Consider the following 27,467-nt stretch of genomic DNA (forward strand, 5'->3'; position numbering starts at 1 on the left):
CTTTCTCCATTGCTTTTAGGGTGACAGGAATGATCCAGGCTTTAGATTTAAAGCGATGCAGAGAACTGGCTGTGAGAAAGCAAGGTCCTCTGTGCTTATCAGAAGACATTCTAGATATTTATGAGGCTTCAGTGACTAGACTCCCCTGCTGTGCTGTCTCCTTCAAAGTTTGCTTCTTATTTTGCTGCGACTGGGCAAAGGAGTTTTGAATTCACTTTATTCGCTGTGTACCCCGTGAACCCTGTCTGAACCAGTGAACGGATGCAGAGTTTGGAATGAACCAGAATAAAAACAAGCAAACAGGGAGTCACCGTTTCGACTCTGTTTTAGGATATCCTGGATGAGTCAATGTTGCTGTTTTTGGGCAGCCGAAGCATGTAGAGTTCGATGTGTTCAGCTCTCATGAGATTTCTTAACCACTTTAGGTCGGTTGTGATGTCATAAACAGGACGGACATCCTGGTCTTTTCTGGCCCAAATATAACCAAATAAAGTGAAGGTTAACATTGCATTTTAGTTTTAGGTAGCGGGGTGTACAGTATTTGTAGCAAAAGCCAAAAATACATTGTATGGGTCACAATTATTGATTTTTCTTTTATGCCAAAAATTATTAGGATGTTTTGTAAAGATCATGTTCCATGAAGATATTTTATTAATTTACTACTGTAAATATATTAAAGTTTTTATTTTTGTGAATTCAATTGGACAATTTTAAATGTGATTTTCTTAATATTTCAGGGTTTTTTGGCACACTCAGATTCCAGATTTTCAAATAGTTGTATCTTGGACATATATTGTCATATCCTAACAAACCATATACCAATTGGATGCTAATTTATTTAGCTTTTAAATGTCGAATTGACCCTTATGTTTTTGGGGTCCAAGGTCACATATATATTGACAAGACTGAAACTACTCTTAAAAGTACAGTGAAATAAAAATTCTTATAATTTACTCATCCTCATGCCATCCATGACACGTTATATTAAAATGCAGTTATGTATGGGGTGAACATGGCGACACGCTAATTTTTTAATTATATATGTGCTTTTGGGAAAAAGATAACATTATGGCATTTTAATTTAAAATTGTTTGTTTGCTATCAGCTCAGAAAAAAAGTCATATGCATCTAGGATGGCATGAGGGTGTGTTAACTATGAAAGAATTTCATATTTGGAAACTGTTCTTTTGATTATAACAGCATAGTCTCACAAACATGTTTTCAATTGTACACTAATAGCGCACACAATATAAGACAATGGCATATTTAAAATTGGATATTATAAAGATGACCCACTTGAATTAATGCATGCACACAGAAATCTACATTCAGCTCTCAGCATAGATGTATTATGTGTTTAATGACACGCATGGCATAGACACGTTGCCCTCTTCAACGACCCATAAGAAATTAGGATGAAGAGTCTCTTCATTATGCATAACATTTTCAAGCAGAGGCCAATTTAATATATTTAACATAATTTATTAACAATTACTACTAGTTTTTATTAAACCTGATTGGGGTGAATTGCAAATTGTTTTGAAACAAATGTATGCAGCCAAATTATGCATTATGCATAGACCATAGCATAGTGCACAGTATCTGTCCCTCCATCTGTTTGTACATCCATCTATCCATTTGTATAAATAGGTGGATTAGTAACCCAATAAATAAAGGTTGACAAGTTAGTTCTACTACTATGAAATCAGGGTAAATTAAAACAAGCTGTTCCACTTTCCTGGTACAGTGTGTTAAGGTTGATTGGTCCCATTGTTAAAGGTCTAATTGTAAAGATCAATCTGCACCTGCTCCAATGAAGGGAATCCTTCAGGGGTGTGTCATCAATTCTTAAAGGCAACCACAAGACAACATGACATCCTGACTCTCTGAAAACCCAAACGACAACCTATTGTTCGGCATAATCTGCTTAGTCGCATCGTTTTTGTATCAAAACTCATCACTTTGCAAAATTCTGTTTACAGTTTTATTTGTGCATTGACTATTTTAATTGAAAAAGCATTTTGTTTTTTTGAGGTATTCTTACCAAACAGACACACCAACCCGACACACGCACACTGACTGATGATGAGCTGAGGCAGAAGACTCAGATGTATCCATTTATCTTGTTGAGGTTGCAAAGGCGGGAGAAATCATGTTTCCTGAGATAAGAAGACTGATCTGAGCTCAGTGATCAGGGCGTGGGGAGTCACGACACTTTCAGGTGTCGGATGCCCTTATGTTCTGCACCAATGCAAATATGCACACCACTTTTACCATGCAAAAGGTCACAGAGTGCTTGTCAGGGGTTTACACACTTACAGTAAATCCCATATTATATACAGTATTTCTATCTTTCTCAACTATGATTGTATGTGATTGTAAACATAAGAAATTAGGACAAAGTTAAAGAATTGCAAAACAAAGATGTAATGTGTCACACTGCATTACTGAAGTTGTCTATCATGTCTTCATGAATGAGATCAACAGCTTTACTATGATCACGGTTTATAAAACGTGAAGAGTGAGATTCCACCAAAGACAACCAATGCCATTTCCTCATTCTTGCTTTAATTCTTTACTAAAAAAAAAATAAAAAATGGGAGGATTTAAAATAGTTATTTTAATGCAGTTATTGTAGACGGTGTTATTGCAATCTCTTTCTTTACTGAAAAAAAAATGTTTCATTCAATTTAGTAAAAATTTTTAAGGTAAGTGGTTGCAATCAGTTTAATTAAGATACATTTAAACAAAAGTTTTTTGTTTTGTTCATCTAATTTTTTTGTTTGTTTAAATGTAGCTTAAATAAATTGCGACCACTTACCTTAAAAAATTGAGTAAATTGAATTAATCATTTTATTCAGTGTATCGCGACTTTTTCTTTGCCACTTTCCACTGTAATGTCCCATTGAAGCTCTGCTCACGTCACGATAGAGACATTATTTAGGCAGTGTTTCTTGTTTGACATGGCCTAAAACAAACACATAAAAACTTGGCAATTGATTGACAGTACTCATGCATTGTGATACATATTGTACAGCTCCTTTTTTTGACTGTGGGACTAAAATGCCCTCAGGTTTTTCAGATGGTTGAGTGCAATAGTATTTTTTACATGTTCTTTTCTGAACTGTTCTAGTATCTATGCAGTTGTCTTACAAATGAAAATAAATTGAAATATACAAACAAATTTTAAGTATAGCAATTATAATTCTGTATACTGGTTATGAGTACAGTGAAGTCATTTTTCCATTGAATAAAGGATGTTAGTGCACTTATAGTATCATATTCCCGTGCAACTGAGAACATGTTTTTTTAAATGGATGAAATAACAAAGTATTGTATTGTTTTCTTATAGATCTTATTGATAATATGATTGTAATGCTTATGGTATTTGTCACTCTTGTGATATAATACCACGCATTTTTGATTTGTGTAGACGTAAATGAAACATGAAACATCTGGTTGATAATGTACAGTATAAAGATGATTTCTAAAGTAAATAATCAGAGATAATTTGTGCCTGTATAAAAGAAGAGTACATGTGGTAAGTTTTGACACAGAAAACAGCATCTAGCTCTCACATCTGTGTGACGTATGCTTGTTCTATCAATCATTTCTCACCTTTGGGAAATCTTCTTATATCACATTTAATTTCTCGTGTCTGCTTTACAGTAAAATCGAAAGCCTATTGCTATGGAAACAAGCTTCTGTAATAAGGTCATGCATCAAATATAGGGACGAGAGAACTGAGAGCAGCAATACAAAAAGCGAATGGATCACACGATTGATTTATAACCTGTCAGCATGTAAAAAGTAGTTTTTCTTTACAATGCATGATAATATTTGTTTATACGTGGCTGAATAATGGTGTCATTTAAGCATATGGTTTTATCTTGCAGAAGGGATTCATATTTTTTGATCTACGTTGATGGGAGGAAATGAACTAACAAATCGTGAAAGGCATTAAAGTGGGTCAAGGCCATGATTCAAAATTAAATTAAATGTGTTGGCTATAGGTTAATATGGAAGGCCTCAAAGGAAAGCCCATTAAATATGGATGAAGGAAGCAACCAAGGCACGCCTACTGCCGTTACCATCACCATACAGGGCCACCAGCATCTCTGTCCATCAGTGCACCGCTCCCCTTCCCCCATCCTCTTCACCACAAATTTGTTATTATTCACCCACACTTTCTTCCTCTACCGTCTCCAAGCTCTCCCAGCCAAGCCATTTGCACCCAGCAGTGTCAACTATTACATTTGATGTCAAGTTTCTAGTGCATTTATTTATGTTTTGCCAAGTGACATGGCACTTTCCAGGTGAAAGTGACATGGGTTTGGTAGGAAAACCGGTTTGTTAAACCATAAATCACAAGAATCACAAATACATTCAGCATTGTTACCAATAATGCAGACAAATGCAAGCGGATAAGATATTTCTTGAAACGTATATCACATGAATACAGAGGTTACACCTCAGTTACCAGTTGAATTATCTTTTTTTTCTTTGCAAATCAGTAAAATTCACTTTGAAGTGAGTACATTAACAGTCTTTAGGAAAGAAACTTTCAAATAAAACGTGTTTAGCAACCCAGTGCTAATTTGAGGTTAATGCGCAACTGTACAGTAGAGGGCGCTCTCATCTGCGTCAAAGCACACTAGCAGGCTGAGCACGCACTGCAGAGTCATAAAGCTTTCCTTAGCTTACTACTTCACTATATTGTATAATCTTGTAGTCTTCTACACATCAATTCCCTAACATGTCACTTAACATGTAAGAATATAAATTTTTATCCAAAATTTTAATATTCAGGTTTTATATTTAGCATTGTACATTTTAGGTAAATGTAATAAAACTAGTCAAATTCAAGTTGGAATTTGTACAAAAGTTTAATTGTAAGAGTGCCATTAAGCCTTTCTATGAAAAATCACCTTTTACTATGATTTCAGAAGTAACAAAATAACATACAATTCTTGATGGCAATTAAATAACGTGTCTTATTACTGATTGTGAAACATTGCACCTTTCACGGTGTAATAGACAGCGTAAGTTTTTTTGGCAATGCTCCGCCCCCTAACAGCGTTGGCCAACAACCTAAGCGGAGGGTTTGCGATTGGTTCATTCAGCTGTCAATCACGCGAGATCTCCTCAGGTGTGCGGTAGCTGTGAAACATATCATTTGCTTGGAAGTGATCTGACGGAGGGAGAGTATCAGTTCAGACCATCACCACGCAAACACACCACGCTAGTGAAATTTTGCATGTCAGGAGCGGAGGATCTTGTCGCCGGTCAACGGCCGTTTTCCATCTTTTGTCTCTTTAATTTCTAACGTTGAAATCAGAGGCATGTGGAATTGTATCGGGATTAGGAATTGGTTCCCAATAGCGTGCCTGCTGTTAACGATATGGACGAAGGTGAGAGCGCTGATTGTTTCTGGTATTGCGGGTCGATTTAATTGTCATCGAAGTGATCAGGAGTGAAAAGTTAATGGGTGTGGGCTGATGATTTAAGAAGTGTTTATGGCAAGAGAGGGAATATGCTCAAAGTGATCGATATTTGAATTACGCAGACACATGTGCTCGTGCAATTGGACTGTCAAGGGATGTGAGAAATTTGAACTCGATTCATGTAATTTCAGTCAAATTTTTTAGTCAGTTTTCTTATCTTTCAAGCATTGCAGGTAGGCAAATTGTATATTAATATTTATATATAACAATCGTCTCACTGACATTTTGCAAAAATGTCAGCCCGGATTGTTTAACACATTCCCGCAAGTAATGTTCCCTTCCTCTTGCAAACATTTATCTACACGTATAATTTGTCGTATGCAACAAATGTGCAACACATTTCATGCAAACCAGCATTTGGGCTCTCTGTTTATTTTTTATTTCAATGTTATTTTTAGGTGTCCCAGTCTTCTGGCTATTTCGAGCTACAGCTGATTACTGTAGAAAATATAAACGGTGAGTTGTGGGACGGGGATTGTTGCGACGGCACGCGGAACTCTCAAGACCAGCGCTGCGTGCGGGACGAGTGCGATACTTACTTTAAAGTCTGTCTGAAGGAGTACCAATCCGAAGTCACCACAAAGGGCCAGTGCACCTTTGGTTCTGGATCTACGGACGTTCTCGGTGGAAATATAATTTCTTTTAAGGATGCCAGGAACCCCAAGAAAATAACCGATGCGGGGAGGATCACCATCCCCTTTGACTTTGCCTGGCTGGTAAGTGCGCGTCTCTTGAGCTGTAAAATGAAGTGCGTTGAGCTGTCACTGTAGAGCGCAAGTGGTGCTGCTTGGGTGATGACAGGGTTCATCGTGTTGCAAACATGTTCCTGTTATATTTTGGCTTATCTCAACAAGGTGTGTTTTTAATGTTTATTTTATTTAAAAAAAGAAACACAATGCTCTATAACATAATCTCTCCTATGGTTATCAATTCGTTTACTCGCGTTCACATCATTTTGACTGTAAAGGTGCATTTAAGGTGACGCACATACACACCCCACCTTTTGGCTGTATCTCCAACCCTTCTGGGGTGATTTTATAGGGATCATATGCACCTTCATAAAACGCTGCCTAGGTAGGGAGGTCACTTGGTATGGAGACACAGCCGCTGTTTGTTGGCTTTAGAGACGCTGTTTTCATTGCTGTTGTGAATATGTCAAAAAGACAACGGCTGCAGCTGCACGTGTTTCAATTGTTGTGTTACTGATTTGTATACATTTGTTTATACGTTTTTTCAGTAGATTATTTCCGTTGAAAACAATTACCATGGTGACCGAAGTTTCTACCGAGCTGTGTACGTAATTATACGTAATTAGAATTTTTTTGTTACACACAGTTTTACAGTAGTTGGCATATATATTAGCAGCACTAGCTGTGGATTTTGGCGGAAACTGTGGTTGCCATGGAAATATTTTGTAACGGTACCACATACAGTACTAGTTGTGTGCCTCTTGTTTTAAAATATCTGAAACACTATCAAGTGTCTTTCCACACACACACACACACACACACACACACTGGCAGATTACTGATGCTGATATCAGGTAGCAAATCACTGCAATGCTTTATGTGGTTCATTGTTACACCCGAAACACAACAACAACAAACAGATCTGCCATAGTATTGACTGTCAGGTTGGACTGCAGCCCAATGTCAGCTCATACTCACTCACCTGTGTTTAATGGTACGCCCGCTAACCAGCGCTCCTATAGCAGTTGAACACCTTTTCTTTACACCCCCATCACATGCACACAAACACACACACAACCATTCAAGTTAATGTGTAACATGCTATCACTCTGACCCTCTTGGGTCGGTTTTATCAAAGCCAGGTTAAGTGGTACACCTGCTCTCTCTCTCTCTCTCTCTCTCTCTCTCTCTCTCTCTCTCGCATTTTGATATGTCGCTATATAACTTAGTTTTGGTTTGTCTGCCCTCTTTTAAGCCTTGGATTGGCTTTGAATTTCTAATGCCGCGCCGTGTTTGTGGTTGTTAAGTGTCCGATGCAAGCTAATGAAATTTGCCCTGGAATCTCTTCCTTACTGCGTCTGCATCCGGTCATTTGTTTGATGTGTGCCAAGTGTAACTTCATCTGGGGTGTATTGTTTAACGATTTTTTGTACCTCAGCCCATCTTTGAGATGGAGTCTGCCAACTTGTGGGCATGCATTAAATTTTCTAATAAAGGATTTTGTTTAATTAACATGCTGTAAGGATAGTCAGTATGCCTATTACAGCCAATAGGTTTTATAGAGCCAAGTTTCTCACCTGTTACTTTTAGCCATTGCCGTTATGTAATAGAGCTTTGTTACTGTTACTGTTTTATGTCTGTGTTAGTGCCAGCTCCACAGTGCAAGGGGGTTAAAGAGAGAGAGTAACCACCGCCGTCTCTCTAGTTGTGTAGACACTGCTGACGATAAAGCCAGCAGCTTTAAGCATCCGCCAGAGCGGAGGACCGCTACTCTTCAAGGCTAAACAGGAGCATCAGCCACACCTGATTGGGAGCTTGCCGGGTAGTTGCTAGGAGACGGTTACATGGGCCTTTAGTAAACAATTATCTATTGCCCTCCGAGTCCCCTTCCCCCTTGACTGGTCTTTCAGTGAAGCCACTCGTTCCCGTCTCACCTGGGAAAGAAGTGCTAGAGCCTCACGACTATTGACTGTGTAATTAGCCAGTCACAGCTGGCTACATCTCCGGTCAACAGAAAGCAGTAATTGTCCAGTTCAGTATCAGAGCAGGTGGCTGCTGATGGGGGCTGATTATAGATCATTGCTCCCCTAAGGCCTAAAATGTTCAAATAAGCCATGTACGTCTTTTGTTGTTGTTGTTGTTGTTGTTGTCATCTTTTATGGGGTTGCATGAAAGCCATAAAGTTGTGGGTGGGACTGTGTTACTTTTGTGATTTTGAACCTAATAATGCTGTGAATAGCAGTGTAACGATTTATTTGTTTTATCAATGCATCGATTATGAGTCATGTCGACTCGTTTAAGAGTTATTAAACTGAATGGTTAAAACTAAGCGCATCAAATTAATTGTAAAATTTATAAGAATCAAATAGAAATTTTAAATGCCTTTACCGTGAATGAAACCGAATGGATTTTCATAAGTTTGCACGAATCAAATCCAAAAAGTATTAATCATCTTGCACGTCAAATCGATTGATGTCTACCCAAAAACTCACATGTCTAGTTGTGCGAAACTTTGTATTTTAAAAACTTTCATAAGTTTGCACGAATCGTGTTTGAATCAAATCCAAAATACATTAATCATCTCGCAAGTCAAATCGATTGATGTCTAGCCAAAAATTCACACCTCTAATTGTGTGAAATTGCGTATTTTAAAATCGACAGTATTTGCATTCATAAACTTGTGCAAATCAATGGAACGAAATAAGAAAAGATTCGAAAAATGAGTCTTAAAATCAACTTAAAGGACAAGTTCGGTATTTTACACTTGTTTTCAGATTGTTTATGATGACATAGAACAGTTTTGACTGAAATTTGGACATATGATGCTGGCCCAAGAATTTTGGGGTGTTTGTTGTATCACCCCCCACCTCTACAATGGCTGCATAGGCACTGGAACAATCCTTCCTAAAATGCATTAAACTTTCATTTACAAAGACGTGAAACTCACCGGGTGTTCACTGATATGCTCACACAAAAATCGCTGCAAAAGATGCTTTCCAACAGGTTTTATCGTAGTTTTTGCCAACCCCATTGACTTGTATTAGATGTGCTGTGATGTACGGTATTACTCCGCGCCTGGAACGTTGTTTGTATTCTTGCAATTGGCAAAGGTGGATTATCGCCACCAACTGGGCTGGAGTGTTAATATTTAAGCTCTCAACGGAAGAATATACGGGTGTGAGGCGTTTGGAAAAATAGGTCTACAAGTTTACAACTAATGGTAAAACACCTGTTGGAAAGCATCTTTTGCAGCGATTTTTGTGTGAGCATATCAGTGATCACCCCTGACCACTCGGTGAGATTCACATCTTTGTAAACAAAGTTTTAATGCATTTTAGGAAGGATTGTTTCAGTTTACATATGCAGCCAATGTAGAGGTAGTGGGTGATACAACAGAAACTGAAAATTCTCGGGCCAGCATCATATGTCAAAATTTCAGTCAAAACCGTTCTATTTGATCATAAACAATCTGAAAACAGGGCTTTAAGTGTAAAATACCGAACTTGTCCTTTAATTCAACAAAAAATACTTGTGGTGGTGTTTTAAAGATGAGGGACTGATTCAATCTTTTCAACTGCTAAAACACAACAGGCAGCGCTGTCCTTAATCATTTTTATTTATATTGAAAGCTTTATTGGAAGAAAATTTTGGATCTGTTGGACCTTAGCCCAACTAGTTATTATTAAACAACTAGTCAACCATTGTTTAAAGGAAACAATAGGTGTAAATAATCAGTCACTGTAGTGGTTATATCTACGTACATTTCACAATCATCTGCAGTGGTTTGTGATGTTTTCCGGTAGATCTGATATTTCTTTCTCTCCATGGAGACCTGCTGTGGTGATTCAACAGGAAGTTTAAGATGAGCAATCACTAGTTTGATGCAAGACTCAATCCCCATTCTTCCTGACCCTGAAATACCTTTTTGTTCTGCCACCACAATAAACATTGTCTTGTGGCTTGAGGCAAAGTAGGACTTTTTGTACCGTTTTCCATCATTTAATGGGAAGAGACCCCCTTAGAGGTTACATTTTCCTGCATTTGAATTCAGCCGTCATGGTAGATTCTTAGTAGCGGAAAGACTGGGCCAGTTTGGAGCCGATTTGCCCAGAGGTGACTTATATGAAGCCAGCTGTTTGGTTCGATTAAGATTTTTATCTCCACCTTGACTTTTTAACTGGTTTGGCTACATATTCACTCGTGCAGTTGTTTATTTAGAGGTGGTAGGGGCTGGTTACATGATATAAAAGAGAGATTGTTTGGATTTTAGTGAAGCTTGTAGGCCAGGAACCTCCTACTTCATCACTCCCACATAGTGCACTAGTTTAAATGATAAAACAGCCTACTTAGAGATTGCATTTGGAAGAAGAGGGTCTTTTCCAAAATGCTGTTAATCGATTGATAGAGTGGAGTTTTCAGTTCAAGTATTGTATTCATTAACGTTATAAGCCTGACATGATTGCAGCAGTAGGGTTTTGACAAAGGTTAGGCCTGGCATTGGAATAAAAGAGGTGAAAAAGCGCTGTTATTTTGTACGTACCCAAGGAGGCTTGCTCTATGCTGAAGTGCTTTTAAATGTGCCTGTCCATGTTGAGATGTTGAGCAAATGAACCATGGCTCTCATGGAGGATAAGATAAATAAATGCCTGCTTGGATGCCCAGTAGAGAGCTTCCATTAGGTTAAATGTACCAAGCTTCCAGTGATAGACATAATTGTATCAGACAGTGTGCTTATATTGCCATTTATGTCTCCCCTGAGAAGGGACAGAAAAAACATGGGGTCCTTTCAGTGAAAGAAGTGGGAGTAAGCAAACTTAACCCTTTCCAATAACACTAGAGATTTGTGTGTGCATACGTGCGTGTATGCGAGAAAGAGGAGTTTCTATTGTTAGTCCATGGTGCTCAACTAATTGTTTTCATGAACACAAGCCATGATGCTCTACCTCTATGGCACTGGGTTCCTTCTTTACCTCAGCAATAATTTACAAATGTGAACACAACTTTTAACTGCTAGAAGTGTGTGTGCGCGTGTACATCACCATGTGCCTGTTGTTATCTTAGCGGTTGATTTTGAAGAGCCTGATTGTTTTGCCGTGCTGGCATACATAGATGTGTTGCATGTGTGATTGTGTTTGACTAATGCATGTGCATCTTTCCTGAGCGGGCCAGTGAGCTAATGAATTGTGAGCAGGTGTGCTGCAGTAATTAATGTGCATTAGCGTTCAGCAAGTTTAATTCGCGCTTGACCTCTAACCTTGTTCAAAATGATAATGATTATAATGGAGTTGCTGCTTATGCTGTCGTTGTGGAATAACTTAGCCACTTAACATCACAGGTTGGATAGAGACCGGCACTATGCTTGCTTACTGTACTGTAAACCCTCTGACAGATCTGATGTATATTACAAAACTACATAATTTTTTTGTTAGTAAGCTAGATTTGATTCTGAACTTTAAAAATAATAATAATAATATTTTTCCCGTAATTTACTCATCCCATCTCAGATGTTTGTGACTTCCTTTCTTTAACTGATGATAAATGTTTTTTTTTTTATTCTGTCAACTACCGTAAACATTTCTGCCAAATTCTTTATGGAAAAGATTTTATTTGCATTTATTTATTGAAAATTGAAATTGGAAAAATATGGTCGGAATAACAAAAAAGTTATTTTCTGATCTTAAATACTGCAAAAAAGTTTAAATTAATTTCTTAGCAACAAAATACTATTTCAAAAAAATGAAAAATTATATATATTTTTTTTTTGAAAAACCCAAATTTTTAGTCACATCTTTTATGGGTCTTTAATTTGCTGTTTTGTGACTTTGTCACTTTCTATTTTTGATTTTTTTTTTGCCAACAAACACTGGACTTAAATTGTCACAGTACATCTAGACATAATAACTAAAGTCAAAAAAAAATTTTTTGCGGCTGTAGGTCCCAAAGTGTGGAAGCTCCAAAAATGGTATTCATCCATTATCATAACTAATTCAAACAACATCTGTGTATAAGAGTGTTTTCACACATGTTGGTGCGCACCGTGGTGCGGCCTCAGAGCGCACCAAATTACATTGTATAATTTTTCAGTTAGTGCGGTTCCTGTTCACATATTTTCTTTTTACCGTAGTCGAAACGCAGCACCGTACACCATGTGACAACGGTCATCGCTGTCATTGGTCTCTGGCAGCACTTACCCCAATGACCACCCCCCACATTTCCACGACAACCAGCCTGACAGGAAGAGCGAATCTAGCAAGCTATGGAGATAAACGATGCACGTCTTTGCGAAGATTCTTTGCTTTAACGAAATTGCGCAACTAAAGCCCTTATCACGGAGCCGTTTGCTTAAAATAATGAAAGTGTCACTATTTTTTTATCTGTGGAGGACAGCTATGCATTTATGAAATCATCAGGAATATCTACAACAGACCAAGATGGCTTTATTTGTTGTTAACTCACAATATAACACCCGGCTCACGTCACGACGGAAGCCTAGTGGCTTAAACATGTGGAGAACTTCGGTTTGGCCCGAGGTCAAACAGTGTTCACACCACAGATGTGTTGCACCAGAGTTTGGTGACAGCCGCTCCGAGACCACCTGTTTAGAGCGGTCTTGGAGCGGCCGTTAAGTGCGCACCAGAGTGCGGCTGTTGTGTTCACACTGACCCAAACAAACCAACTCAGACCGACACGTCATTTGGGCAGAAAGCACCCTAGTAAATGTCATATTAAAAATCATTTCGCAAGAAAAGGCTAATAGTTCAGGTTTGTTTGGCGAAACTGAAACCAAAACGAATACATCCGAGTGCAAATTTAAAACATGACAACACTTTGATAATAATAAATCTTATTGGTTCCTGTGTATATTGTGACCAGATGTTGTATCTTTTTTCATTGCTAGACTTTCAAAGTACCAGATCTATGAGATTTGAAGTTATCGACGTGGTGAACGTAGCGCTCAAAAACGAGTGATTTCAATCCCTAGTCTGATACCTGGACTTGCCTTGGATGCGCATAAGTTCTGCACCCAGGATGTGCATAAGCGCTGTTGTGCCACTCTGCATTGAATAATTTTTACTGCAATAGTTTTGCTCAGTTAAGGAAAATATAAAACTAAATTTATTTGCTCAAATCTACCTATCATATGTCATTTTAATCGGCATCGGACGTCATTACAAAAAATATGTACTGTTTATAAAATCACATAACTAAATAGTATTTTACTATGTGTTTTTTGTGCATTAGTTTGGTTGTTGTGCCATGAATTGATTTTTACATCAAATCTAAACAGATTGTGATTTGATTTCTTTAACATGTCAGTCAGATGGTTCTTACTGTTTGTGTGTAAGATTCTCGTCCAGATTAAACTCCAAGATAGACTCCTTCAGCAAGACCTAAATCTGCTTTGCAGTGTCTCTGCCATTTAACTAGAATCAACTAGATTCTGATACGGGCATAATGAGCAGTGCTGTAACCGGACAAGACAGACAGATAGACAACTGGCTTGTCAGATGGTTTGATGATGAGCTAGCAGTCTAGGGTGTCAAATGGCCGCCTCACTGTAGTAAACGAGGGCCCGGTTGCCAAATGGGTGGTTGCCCGTGAGCCGTTTATGGAATATTGTCATTCCATGTTGGGGTCATAACACTATGTAATAGTAGCTACGAGGTGAAATAGTTTTGCAGATAAGGTTAATGTGTTACACACTCATTTTTGGAAGCGTTTTCACTTAGTATGGGCAACTCGCTGCGTAATACATGGGTTGGAAGAAATGAGAGCTGCGAGAATTGATCGGGGCCAGCGTCTTTGGGAGATCTGTGAGCTGTGCCCATTGGGATATGGCAGCTTCCAACCTCACAGCCTGTTTCTGTTGCTGCCAAGCAGCCATGCTAGTCTCAGTTTCTACAAATGCCGCAGTTGAACAGTCTCTGAAATTGAGAAGATCTGAATCACAGAAGCTCTGTACAGTATAGTGGTGATTGATGTGTCTTGCCTATTTGTATCTAGGGTGGTACACATAGTAATAAAAAGTAATACCATCTATCAAAATGTATATTTTTAAGTTGTTTATATGTTTTAGTCCCATATTAATATAATAATTAGACTACAGTGTATAATGTACAAATGTGTTTGCAGTGACACTAAGTTTTGGACTGTGGTTAAGTAGATTTTGTCTTAAGAAATCTATGATCTAAGTCTAAATAAAAACATCTGTCAAATGCATAAATGTAAGCGTATGCATCATATTTTTCTGCAATGCATGTCTTAGGGGTGTCACGATTCTCCAAATCCTCGATTCGATTACATTTTCGATTCTGATGTCACGATTCAATTCGATTCTCGGTTTTTAAATGATTTTTTTTAAAGACAAAAAATTATATCCCTTTATTATTATTATTATAGTTTCACATTAACATGCACATTGCGTGCTTTTCCTCGCATGGGGGTTTGTGGGCTTTACTTTACGCGAGAGAGCTTGTAGAGAGAGAATTCCTTCTTGCACGCAGATAGACTTATTGCGCGCGTCTTGGACTCCTATTATCTGAACTAAAACCGGTGCGTCATGCATGCATGCGCATCTCGCATCTGTCCAAAGTCTAAACATAAACTAAAGTAATAATCCTTACGTATTTGTTCAGTTTTATGCGTTTCATGCGAGCTGAGGCAAACTATACCTTTTTGTTTAAAATATAACCCTCTGCATCTTGGCGGCTCTCTCGTGCACGTGCAGAGAGCTGCGCTCTGTCCGAAGGCAGATCACTAGGTAGTAATCCTGTTTATGATATGCATTTCAAGGAGTTGTAGCAATACATCCCTCGTGTTTAAAATATAAATCGCATTCCGCTGGATGGATGTTTTTAAAGGCACTTCTGAGAGTTTATTTCCCCCCGCTTGGCAAGCCGACCGGACGTGACATGGGGGCGTGGCAGCATCGGCGATCCAATTTTTTAATTCGAAGTTCGAGGTTGTGACTTAATTTCGATCGATTTCGATTTAAAATCGAAATCGTGACACCCTTAGCATGTCTTAATGCTTAATTTCTTAGGTTTTTGAACTTGGATGGTTAAACAGAACCAATGAGAAGCTGCTATTTTTATTATGTACCTATATGGTGTTGGAATGGGCGGTATATCGAGTTTTGGTATTAATATAGAGTGTGCATTGCCAATGTTACGCGGCTGACCCGAAGTTACTACTACTAAGAACTACTATTCTGTATGTGTTTATCCGTCTGGCTAATGGCTAAACTGACCCCTGGAACAAATACCTTTCTGTATGTACTGTAACCCGAAGTGTGTGTTTGTGGGTGTACGTGTGTTTGCCCATTGCCGTCCCTTCCAGTTTAATTAGCACCCTGAGGGGAGGGGTTTGTTGTATTGTCATTGCTAATGATGTTGTTGGCATAGCAGCAGAATGCTAAATGGGCCGTGTGTGTACACGCTCACCCAGAGCGTGCCCCACACCGGCCAAGTCTGCAGCGATAAGCACAACGCAAGCATAATTCTGCATCTTACACCTGCAACCGGATCGCCTTTCAGTCTTGCGAACATAAACAAACTCTTGTTCGGCTTGCTTTATTGATGATGATGTCTCATGGGTTTGCAAGGTTAACTGGATGCATTGTAGTCAGTGAAGGGGCATTAGTATTGTGCCTGTAGGAACTCAACACTAGTGTGAGAATATGCTGAAAGAGGGGAGGTGACTGAGCACAGAATATCATTTACTGGCTCCGGGGCTTGGAGTGTACATCAGGCTGCATCTTCCTATCTTCCCATCTTCCCAAGACCATAATGATGCTTCAACAAAGCTATTGTATGCTTTTGTGCCATGGAAGTCTGGCGGAAAATGACAATTGACTGAGTTGAAACAAGTCGTGTCATATGGACACCAGCTTTGTATGCAGAACAGTGGAAGATGTATATCTGATTAAAGGTATGAAAAAGCAAGGCATTGCTTAAGGGGATGTGAGGTAGTGTTGGTGACAAGAGTTTATGGGAATGACTTTTTACATTTCAGAGGATGCCCACTTTGTCATTGGTTCATGACCAATAAAATGACATCTAATAACCTCTTTTCAGATATAAAAACTATTTTTTCTATTGTTGTCTTGTTCTCATTTCTTTATATTAATCGTTTATCATTTTACACCACGAAGAAAGCTCTCTCTTGTTAAATCTTTTGTACAAGCTGAGTTAGGGTGGGACGTGAAGACAAATGTCACCGCTGCTCCAGGTTCTCATAGAGTCTTGCCCAGCTATTTTTGTTAGCCGTTTTCTTTGAAGTGTCCCCATCCCCTCCCCACGACTGTCTCCTGTCATTACCAGTGTCTGAGGAGCAATCTTTGCTGTTTCCCTTGGTTTACCCAATTGGACTGCAAGCTTGAGGTCATCCTCTTCAGAGAGTTGATGTTTTTGTGAGAAATATAGATTCAGAAATGGGTTTGTCGGTTTAAAATGTAAGACAAATGGGTTGACAGTCAAAGAGAGAGAAAGAGACAAAGATGAAGATGACCTGGTCACCCCCTGTCGGCAGTATGGCCAAGACCTTTATGTATTGATAATAGAGTAGAGGACACCTTTCTCTTCTGGGTGATTGATTACAGAGCTGGCTTTTCAACCTTTTATTCCCACCTCTGAGGGTGTGATTCAGATCCTGTGACTGGACCTTCCATAGCCCCCTACAATCCTCAGCCTACCTTAACCAAGTCTAGACTCGGTTGACACAAACATGACCTTGTCATGTTGGGTTGGGAGGTGGACATCACATTGTGAGCACCGGTGAGAACAAAGTGCTCTCATTTGTGATCAGACCTGTTCTGTAGGGCCCTGGGGAGAACACAGCAGCTGAATTTGTACCATGGCTTGATAGATGTACACTGGGATTGCAGTTTGCCACCTAAGGAAAAAAATTGTTCTGGATGTAGCAGGATTTTGTTATTGATTTATTCTCACTGTTACATTTCGGAAAGTCCAAGCTGGATGCATTTCTTGTCATTTGACTCATACCGAGTCTATGGAATAAAATGCATTTGGGATTAAATAGTAGGATTGAAATTTAAATTCACATTTTAGTAATTTTTAAAAGGGGAATCTTAAAGTCTTGTTTAGCTCTTAAAGTAGCAGGAATGAAGAGGGAACAGTCCCATCTTGTTCCAGACTGATGATACAAAAAAGCCTTTCAGTGGCCTGTAATTGGCCTGGTGGTGTCTTACATTTGGTAATTGAAGGTTGTTGTCAGTGATGTACACACCTCCCCAACCTCAATTTGGCCCAAATATCTGTGTCATTCAAAGAAAAAAATGTATTGTCAACTCAGATTAATGGGGATTATATTGTCGCATAATCATTATTGGTCATTCTTTATGTCTGTCTTTGGGTAATATTTAACCAATGACAAGTATTGAAAAAAAGAGCTGACTAAACCTCAAAACTCCACTGTGGAATCTGTCGGTAAAAACTGCCTCTATCGTGAATGAAATGCCACACATTGTTGGTTGTTTAAATATGTAAAGCATTTTCTTTAATCAGCAAACATTAAGGGCGGCTTCCCGGACAGGGATTAGAGCTGTCCAAACTGAAAACAACTTGCACTGACATATCTTAAAATACATCAGTGCCCTTTGTTTTGCCTCAAAATGCACACAAGTAATGTTTTTAGTAAGGCATGTTTGTTAAAACAAGTTATATTTCCTAAATAAACTAAGGCCTAGTCCTGGCTAAGGCTAATCTGTCCGGGAAACCACCCCAAAATGTTTATAAAAGTAAATTATTTATATTTTTTGAGTAGTGGAGAAGAGTTTTAGTTTTAGTAGCATTTGTCATTGAGCTGTGTAGCCATTCTGTCTTAAATAAACTAGGGATGTCTCGATCCGATATGCTGGACCGGTATCGGGGCCGATCCGGGATTTTTGGCTGGATCGGACATCGGATCGAGGACCGACAACATGACCGTTCCAATTCCGATATGTGCGTTAGCGTGGTTGTTACTAACAAGCTATTAAAAGAACAACATATTATAAAATCACCATAAACGTTTTATGCACTACATTCAAAGTCTTTTAATACACTCAATAGCTTCATGCGAAGGAAGAAACGCACATTTAAAGATATTTAAGATCACAGAAAAACTGTAACTTACTCGCAAACTGGGTTAATCCACTGGTGAAGCGGGCGGATGAAACGCGTCATTCACAAACGCACACACAAGATAACTGTAGGCTATTTTAAAGATCTGATTTTATAAAGTCTCAGTAAGCCTTTGGATGGATGCAATTTAGTTTGTGCTGAGCACACGATGCATCTATTCTCTTTGTGTTTTAACAGTTATAAACTTTCCATTGCGATGCGAGGATTCCCATGAGAGGATGATTCAAGGGCATCAATTCTGCGCCCAGGAAGCCCATAAGCATGTACAGGATGATTTAGGCGCATCAATTCTGCACCCGGAATGTGCATAAAACGGCGGTCAAGTGCATAATTCCCAAAATAACCATCTGCACACTAAAGCTTTTTTACTATGACAGTTTTATGCAATTAAGAAAAAAATATTTAGCATACTTAATTGATCAAACCTACCTATTATATGTTCTCCGAAACACTGCCATGATTAATATTTACTTATGTTTCCTGTAACTTGATTTAACATTTAAAATTATACTAGATGTAGCAGAAAGCACTATACACATTGAATTACAATAGTATCAGGCAGATAGCGGTATCGGCTGATATTCGGAATTCTGGTATCGGAATCTCAAATGAAAAAGTGGGATCGGGACATACTTAAAATAAACTGATCATACCAATTCATCTTTTATTACATATATGTTTTTGCAAAATGACAAAACAGCTCCGCATCCATGTAGCTATAATATAAACTTAATAATCTGTAAGTTAATGAAAATGTAAGGCAGCAATGTGATGCACTTACTGCCTCCATTTTGGCCATTCTAATGACAGAAGACAAAACGTCTGTATGTCCAACATTAGCTGGTCAAAAATTTAACTACAAACTTAATATTTGTAAAGAGTTAATAATAACATGACACACACAGGTGTCTGACCATATATAAAATATCAAAGTTTTGGACACACAAGCATTCATCCTTAAAGCAACAATATGTTGTCATAACTGGCCATGAAATCAATAAACTGCCTGCACGTCGGTTTAATTTAATAAGTCAATGTCTGTGACAGAACCCTTGGGACTTGTATTCAAAGGAGTTTTGCATGCCTTTAAATACAGCTTTTCATTATAATGCAAATTATTTGGAATTTAGCTGTTCCTTGCCATCTTTTCTATAAACATGTTGTTGGAAGTTTGCCTTCAAGCAATGCTGCAGACACGAACTATTGGTAATGTGTTGCTTTGCATCAAAGGTGCGGAATGCATCTTACTGGCAGGTTAGACAAGGGCACTTTGCATCTCTTTACAAAAACTGATGATTGTGTTTCCCACAGGATTTTGAGAGACTGTGGTGGTGATGTCACCCGCTAATTAGCATATATGTGACGTCATCATGTCGTGCTTGCGTTTGATCTAGTGTTGGCAGCTGAAATATGTTTCACTTCTACTCTTTGATCTGCATCTGTATTTGATCTGTATTATATATCAAATTATATTTTAAGCCAAATAAAGCTGTTTTAAATAGTGAAATAAAAATGTAAATGGGAATCATGAAAATTCTATTTGTGGGGGCCAGTGTTGATTCTGTGGTGGGCCACCACAAATAAATCAATGTATGGGAAACACTGGCTAATGAAATTTCACATGGATCACAGACTAATGGAGACCTACATTGCTGTATAAATTAATGTTAAACTATTTCTGTATATATTTCACTAACCAGGTTCAGTTTTCCAATTCTCTGCCTTCTAACTGACGTGCCGTCATTGAAGAAGGCCAAGTATTTTAGATAAGGCGTGTGAAACCTCTTTGACCGCCTGGCCTCGCACTTAACTGAGTCATGACATCATGACATGTTCGTGATATCCACAACAATGCTGCCGGCGGATAACACTTTGCCCATCTTGGCAAGGAGAGCCCGATATTGTCCTGTCATGTGATCACCTGATTAAAGTGAACATTATTTTGTATTCAACAATTGCAACAAAACATGGTTTGAACCGAGCAGCTGGTTGTTTGTAAATGCGCCAGAGCATTGCATTAGATTGCGTGTATGCGCCGCTGCCAGTTAAACCTGCAGCGTGGGAGCCTTTTGAAGCTGATGAGAAGCCTGATGAAAGGTCTCCAGGGTCATTCTCAGCCTCTCTCACTACAGCCCCCTATAATTTCAGCCCTGCCCCTCTTTAAACTGCACCATGCACTGACTGTGGGAACCTGCACCTGTGACTCCCTCCACCACCGTGCTGGCCACCCACCTAATTGTACAACCACACACAGGTTGTTTACAGGCTTAATGTCCCAGCATGCCCGTAGTCTTACCTAATGCAAGTATGTGATTCTTTAGTTTTAAAAGCCATTGGTGGTGGGCATGGAAAAACAGCACTTGAACTGGATGTGTGTGACGCGAGCCTGCCTGGTGTCAGGCGTCCCACATGAGCGTGTTCACAGCCCGCTATAAATATCTTCATTATCAGCAAAAGTAGTCCGTGATAACAGCACAGAATTGTACGTTGCTATAAGAGCAACAGCGTCTCTAAGGACGCTTGTTCTGGGGTGTGGATTTGTGTTTAATTGTGATTGTATCTAGGGGCCTTTATGCGGTTTGCACTGAAGGGGCAATGTGTGTGGCTAGAGGAATGTTCATGGAGCATCACGAGACTCAGGTTAATGGTGACTCTGGAGTGATGGGGTTTAGATGGAGGTCTTTGTTCACTCGTCACCTCCCCCACCGGTCCTGATCCGCATCTAGACTTTTGGGCAGCTGTCACATAATCCAGCTAATCAATGTGTGTGGGAATATGACTGTCCTCGTACTACCGGGTTTGTCTCTCTCACGTACACACACGCCCTGACATTTTGACCTTTGCGTGGGTATGAACATGCTCGTCTCCAATACACATGAGCCCATGTGCACGGCCAACCGGATCAATCCAGCATTTCAAAATCAAATCCACATGCACAGATGAGCATGCACGCAGAAATACACACATTTCACATAGACACACATGTGACCACGAGACCCTGCTAATACGCTTGTACATGCATAGTGGCCACTCCCCCCCATTGGGGGATGGGACAAGAGGTCAGAAGCCTTGCAGCATGCCGTGGGATGATCCACGTTCATGTCAAATAATCCATCTTTTTAAGACGCATCTGTTGTATGTCTGCATGGATATGTTGCTGCAGCAGAGCAGAACGCCCCCCACACCCACTCTAGTGCATCCAGACAGACCCGGTGCTGATACTAATCCCTGACTTCATCCAACAAACCAGACCAACCCAAAGACCACCCCCAACACACACATTCACATTGTCAGGCTCCACCCCCCTTTCTCACTCCACCTCTGGCGATGTGTATAGAAATGTTTAAATTACATTACCCAAATGTATTAGTGTTTCAAAGTTGTGTGACTTTCTTCTTTGGAACTCTTAGTCTTCAGTCACTTTTTATTGTATGGAAAAAGAGCAATATCAACATTCGCAAGGATGAGTAAAAGATGATAGAATTCTGTTTTTGGTTGAACTATGCCTTTAAACCTTATCTTCAAAACAAAATCTACAATATTACTTTGTGTATTTGTGTGAAGCCCCAGTAATTTTAATGCGTGTCCTGGAAAATTAAATAGAGAAAGTTCTTGTATAAGAATTAATGAATGTGGAGACGTTTGGGTATGCCAGAAGTGATGTAATTTACCCATGTTTTATCAGGGGCGAGAACAGTGTGTGAACAAATGTGTCTCTGAAGAAAACTGCACCAATTAATTTTGCCGTGTCATTTTATCTTTAGTTTTTTCCAAGTTACCCTGTTTCGGTGGCCTGTTTCTGATATTACTGTATGAAGGGTGATAGTGACCTGGTCAGGTAGTCCATAGGCGACATTTTGTGGATCAGGTCTCAGATGTCAGAGTATTAAGAATGTTTCCAAATTTAGTGTGAGCATCTAAGGTGTGGCTGGAAATCTCTCTCCCAGTCCCTCCATCTTATGTTGTAACCTAACTCAACTCCTATTAACCCTGCTATCCTGATAGAGAACTACACGTAAAGCCTCTCTGTCATTTAAATAGTGGCCTTACTAGTTTCTCAAACTAGTTTATACTGTTCCAATTGTTTTTACTTAATGATTTGTATAAACTCATAACTTCCAAGTATTGCATTTACATTTTCATTTTACATCGATTTATTTTTCATTTGATTTGTTTGCTTTATCCAAAGCATTATAAATTGCTCTGCACTTTTTGTTTTATAGACATGCATTTTACCTCAAATTGCTTGACTCCTATTAACTTGGGGTGGGTACACGAGCTGTATCATACCAGAAATAGATCTGGGGTGGGATCTTTTACCTTTGGCCATAAAGCAAAATCTAAAACACCCTAGCAACTGGAACCTAAAGTCCGTAGTAACCACATAAAGCACCTCAAAGCAGCACCCTAGCAACTTGAAAGTGACTTTCCAGCAGTCTACTTTCTTTGCATTGTTATTGTGCAAAGTAGAAAGTTATTATATAAATATTTATATATTTTTTCTCCACCCTCTTATAATGATGAACTTTCTTTATCTTCCTGACAGCGATCATTTACGCTCATCTTGGATGCCTGGGATTGGGACAACATCACCCAGAACAGTAAGTAGATTCAACCTTATGTCAAAGATGATTCATTGTTGTAGGCTGCTTGTAGCCTCTTTGGGTTGGGTTTAATGCCCTTAACGGGCATCGAGCATTGTTGATTTACTGTAGTTTAGTGCTTCAGGGGATGACTTAATAGTGCAGAGATCGAGTCTGATCCTTGACGGTTAAGATGAGAACGTTTTTGCTGGTCTGCTGACGTGTCATAAGTTTAGCGAGGGGGAATTCATCAGGGTGTGTCAGGAGTTTATATTCTGCTCTGAGAGTTTTATTGGGCATGGATGGGGTTATTTAGGGACTTCGTTGTGGGCATTCAAAGTCAAAGTTGTGTTTTATGTGCCTGCTGATATAAAGAGTAGAAAACATGCCTCAAAGTTGATTTTTCTCACCAAACCAAGCAAGAGCTTATTCATATCTGACACATACATGTATGTATTGGCTTGATTTGTTGCTACATCACACAAGTATTGTTACCTGAGCTTCCAGACCATTCTTAACAGGACTGATAGGGTACCTCACACACAAACATGTAGTTTAAGGCTCAACACTGAAACAAGTACGCTCTTGTGTCTTCCTTTTGTGCTTCCGTGTGCGTGCTTATGCATGCGAGTCCACCAAGATTTCTCAATAAACCGATCATCTGAATGCCTCTGTAGAGTGCTGAAGTGTCAGATGTGTTAAGGTTTATTGCCACATTTACTTAGGTTTATTACTTTTTTTTAGGCCTGTTTACACCAAAGATGATATTGAAAGTTTTGAAAATAGTTTGAACAATAACTGTAGCGATAAGTAAACATGGGTATCAAATATTTTCCAAAAAGAATTTTCCAGCTGCATTCACATTTAAAGTCCTTGCGCATTTAAAATGTGAAGCTGTAGCTTGCCTGCTTAAAGAATAAACATGACGTTATCGACTGTTGGTGTGGATGTTGTTGGTTCATTCTGTTCCCAATGTGGTTGCACAATAACGACATAAATATTTTTAATAGTTCGCACCTCGAACTACATGGAAATTAAACTTAAGAGCTCGAACTGTGATTTGCCAACTTGTTTTGGGGAGGGGTCTTCCTTTGGGGTTTCAGCACATTAGGATCAACATGGGCACTATAATTCGGCAGCTGTGTCCTGTTTTCCCCCGGCGCCTTTGTCTGGTTTTAAGAATTGTCGGTATAAAGAGGTCAGACGGAGGAATTCGACGTATGCAAAGTAAAGGTGAACATTTGCAGACTGACATAGGGCCTTTGATCTGCGGATGTGATCAGTAGAATAACTGTATATCCCAACATCGGTAAAACTCCTAATGCAAACAGACGCCTCTCATTCTGCTTGATGTCATTACGTCCTGTTTATTCGATTTCGTTTTAGCTTGAGCTCAAAACAATGGCCTAGGAGACACTTGCTTGACTGACCTCAATGAGCCAAGCATCTTGGTAGAGCTCTTGTCTATTAGAGATTTCCTGTCAAGAGTGGCCGGCAGGTGTCTCCTAGTGAAGTTACTTGGACATTTCTTGTATAGCATGTGGTCAGAAATTTGGGGACTCAAGCTTGCGGTTTTTATATATAGGTCAAAAATAGTGGTCTTCAAGCCACCTATATACCCAAAAGGAATTCAAGAGGAATCGATTTGAATGGCTTGAAAATAACAACCTCTCTTTCGTGATCTGGTGTACTCTTAATGGCTTGGCAAGGCTGTGTTTGATACGGTGGCTTCATTTATCACGCAGTCCCATAGTAGAGACCTGTGCCAAACATTAATGATCTTGTCATAGAGCGTGAATGCTGCCAAGGTCTGTCTGATGTGACTATCTGCAGTCTGTACTTATGCAAGGCTTGGCAATGAACAAGAGCTTAAAATCAGCCAGTACCTTATCCTCTTTCTAATGCTATTTGATGCTAGTCATTTAGTATGCAGTACAAACACTCGAAGCGGCTGCACCTCTTTTCTTAAACCGGACACGTCCCTGCGCCGCCTCTGCTGTCTTGTCAGACACCCAAGGGCAAAAAATATGTCTCTCAGTCTTTTCGCTGGGATGATTAAAGTTTACTCTGCACTGCGTCATGTCTCTCCCTTGCCAGAAATGTTGTTGTTCCAATGTGTTCCAAGCGTTCCCAACTCAGACGTTAGCCAACATTGTCAATGACCTTGCATTTTTCAAAGATGGATTAAATAATTCTGTTGCATATCCGAGGGTTGTACGTGTGCAATGTAGGGCCCTGCAGGCCTCAGGAAAGGTCCTGTAGCATTGTGTTTACTTTGCAGGAAGGGCTCTGGACTGCCCGGTGTTTAGACATTGGGCAGAACGGCCCAGCAAAGCTCTCTCCATTGTTCTTTATCTGGAAGCGCCAGGGCTATTTCTGTTTTTGTTGCTTAATTCGGTCAGCATTGTCAGAGGACGGAGAGGAAAGTGTGTGTACGCGCACTGCTTGTGTGTTTGCAAGAGGAGAAAGAAGTGGACGCTGAACGCGTCAGGACAGAGGAAATCGCAGGCCCCCCGTTTCCACCGTGATTGTTTGCCGTCTCCGATCCCACTGCGATAAAGATTGCTTTCTTTGCAGACGGCTGGGAAAGCTTGGAAAATGGAGATGGTAATGGGGACGTTAGATGCTTTGGGGACACTTGTTAAGGTTTGTTTGTGCCCTGGTAATGTAAAGTCTTGCAGGATTGCTCATACTAAGACGCAAGGTATGGAAACCAATAGCTTCCTCCAACGCTCTTGCCCAAATCTTCCTGGTAACGGCAGTAATGAAATGAATACGTTAGTTTATATTTTGCCTCTTAATGGTTTTCAACCCTGTCCTTTTACAAAGGAACAATTAGGGATGTGCATTTGAATTTATTTTATAGTTTGTAGGGTGTCTGAATAATTATTTGAGTCTTAAAGGAACAGTATGTAAGAAATTTATATCAATGAATCATAAAATGGCCCTGAAATGTCACTAGACATTAAGAAATAATTTTCATTTTAAATACTTATAACACTGACAACAGTGGTCTGGCCAGGATATTGTCATTTAAAAAGTGGAGTTGCAGCCCTCAACTGATGTTTATGTTGTCATTTTGTGTATTGGCCACCAGTTGTGTGATTGCAGTACCAGTTTTAGCCACAAGTTTTGTTATTGCAATACCAGTTTTGGCCACAATCCTACATACTGTTCCTTTAATGAAGCCATGTGTACGTTTCAACCTCAACCAAAAGTGTTTCTTAAACCCGGAATAAAGTACATGAACACATATGGTTGACGCATGCGCATTGCGACATAATGCAAGGCATCTTGCCACATACAACATGCGCGACCTACGCGTATAAAGTATGTGCAGGTACAAAAATCTGGCTGTGCATGTACAGTGCGTGCATACTATTCTGATGACGAAATTTGTGTCACACGTGCTGTACGTTGACCCTTGCGTATGGCTAAAAAATGGGACTATACTTCTAGCTTTAGATGGTATTTACTGTAAATTCCATGCAGCTAAATAGAAAACAGCAGAATGTCTTTTTGAACACTTTCAAGATTAATTGGACTACATAATATTGATTTTATTATTTCATTTTTAGCAGGAGATGAGGAGAATTTGATAGAGCGGCACATACACACCAACATGGTGAACCCTGGAGACCAATGGCAGTCCATTCGGCACCCTGGTAACACAGCCCACATTGAATACCGCATCCGGGTCAAGTGCGACGAGAACTACTACGGCAGTCAGTGTAATAAACTATGCCGCCCACGGGACGATTACTTCGGCCATTACCGCTGCGATCCATCAGGAAATATTGTGTGTCTAGATGGCTGGATGGGAGAGCAATGCCATACGGGTAAGTGATGTTGCTCATTAATGCATATATACTGTTATTGCTATTGTATATTTAAATTGAAGTACTAGCTTTGATCTGTGGGAGAAGAATAAAAATAGAGCTGGCTGATGCCACGCTTCCTCTAGTTCTAGCTCAGTTGGTCATGCCGTTTGATTCTTAGGGAACACGCAATGTGAGAAAACGAATGCACATTCATTAAAATTGCACATAGAAAGCAATCCCGCCAATTCTTGCCCTTTACTGCCCTGTAAAGAGACCTGCTGCTATCAGTGTTTTCACAGCCCTGTGATCTTTGCTCCTTCGTAGATGTGAGATTGGGCAGTAAACAACACCTCCCCAGTCCTGGAGTCACACTTTCCATTAGCTCAATTAATTTAGGTGATGCTGGGGTTTTGGTGTCTCTTAACTGCTGCAGACTTGCGTTATAAACAACCTAGAAGCCCCTGTGCCGATATGTGTGTGTGTGTGTAATGTTACTAACACTTTAAAAAGGCACTAAATCACCCAACACTATTCTTTTAAGCATGGGTACAAGTAAGTGGGTGTAACTGGGGGCGGGTACCAGGGGCAAATGTCTGTGTGTGGGTTTGTGCCGTAAAGTTGTCTTTTGTCACAGTGAGAACCATGAATTCATCTTGTCACACTTGTAAGGCAAAACAAACAAGCAAGACTGACCTCTCTCTTTCTTTCTCCATTTTTTTTTCTCTCT

General features: G+C 39.5%; 1 protein-coding gene across 4 annotated transcripts in view; it reads left to right on the forward strand.

The window, feature by feature from the left end:
* Positions 1 to 5,163: 5,163 nt before the first annotated feature.
* jag2b (jagged canonical Notch ligand 2b) overlaps positions 5,164 to 27,467 on the forward strand; it is a 45,324-nt gene continuing 23,020 nt past the window's right edge. For 2 of the 4 annotated variants that reach the window (XM_073855952.1, XM_073855954.1), the window contains exons 1-4: positions 5,164 to 5,411; positions 5,903 to 6,220; positions 22,883 to 22,937; positions 26,498 to 26,758. In XM_073855952.1, the coding sequence (XP_073712053.1) occupies positions 5,343 to 5,411; positions 5,903 to 6,220; positions 22,883 to 22,937; positions 26,498 to 26,758 (703 nt within the window). In that variant the 5' untranslated portion in view covers positions 5,164 to 5,342. The remainder of the gene's footprint in view (positions 5,412 to 5,902; positions 6,221 to 22,882; positions 22,938 to 26,497; positions 26,759 to 27,467) is intronic. The other 2 variants (XM_073855953.1, XM_073855955.1) reach the window with 1 other exon arrangement.

This window comes from Misgurnus anguillicaudatus, chromosome 18 (genome assembly GCF_027580225.2).
Source record: "Misgurnus anguillicaudatus chromosome 18, ASM2758022v2, whole genome shotgun sequence".
Taxonomy (NCBI): Eukaryota; Metazoa; Chordata; class Actinopteri; order Cypriniformes; family Cobitidae; genus Misgurnus; species Misgurnus anguillicaudatus.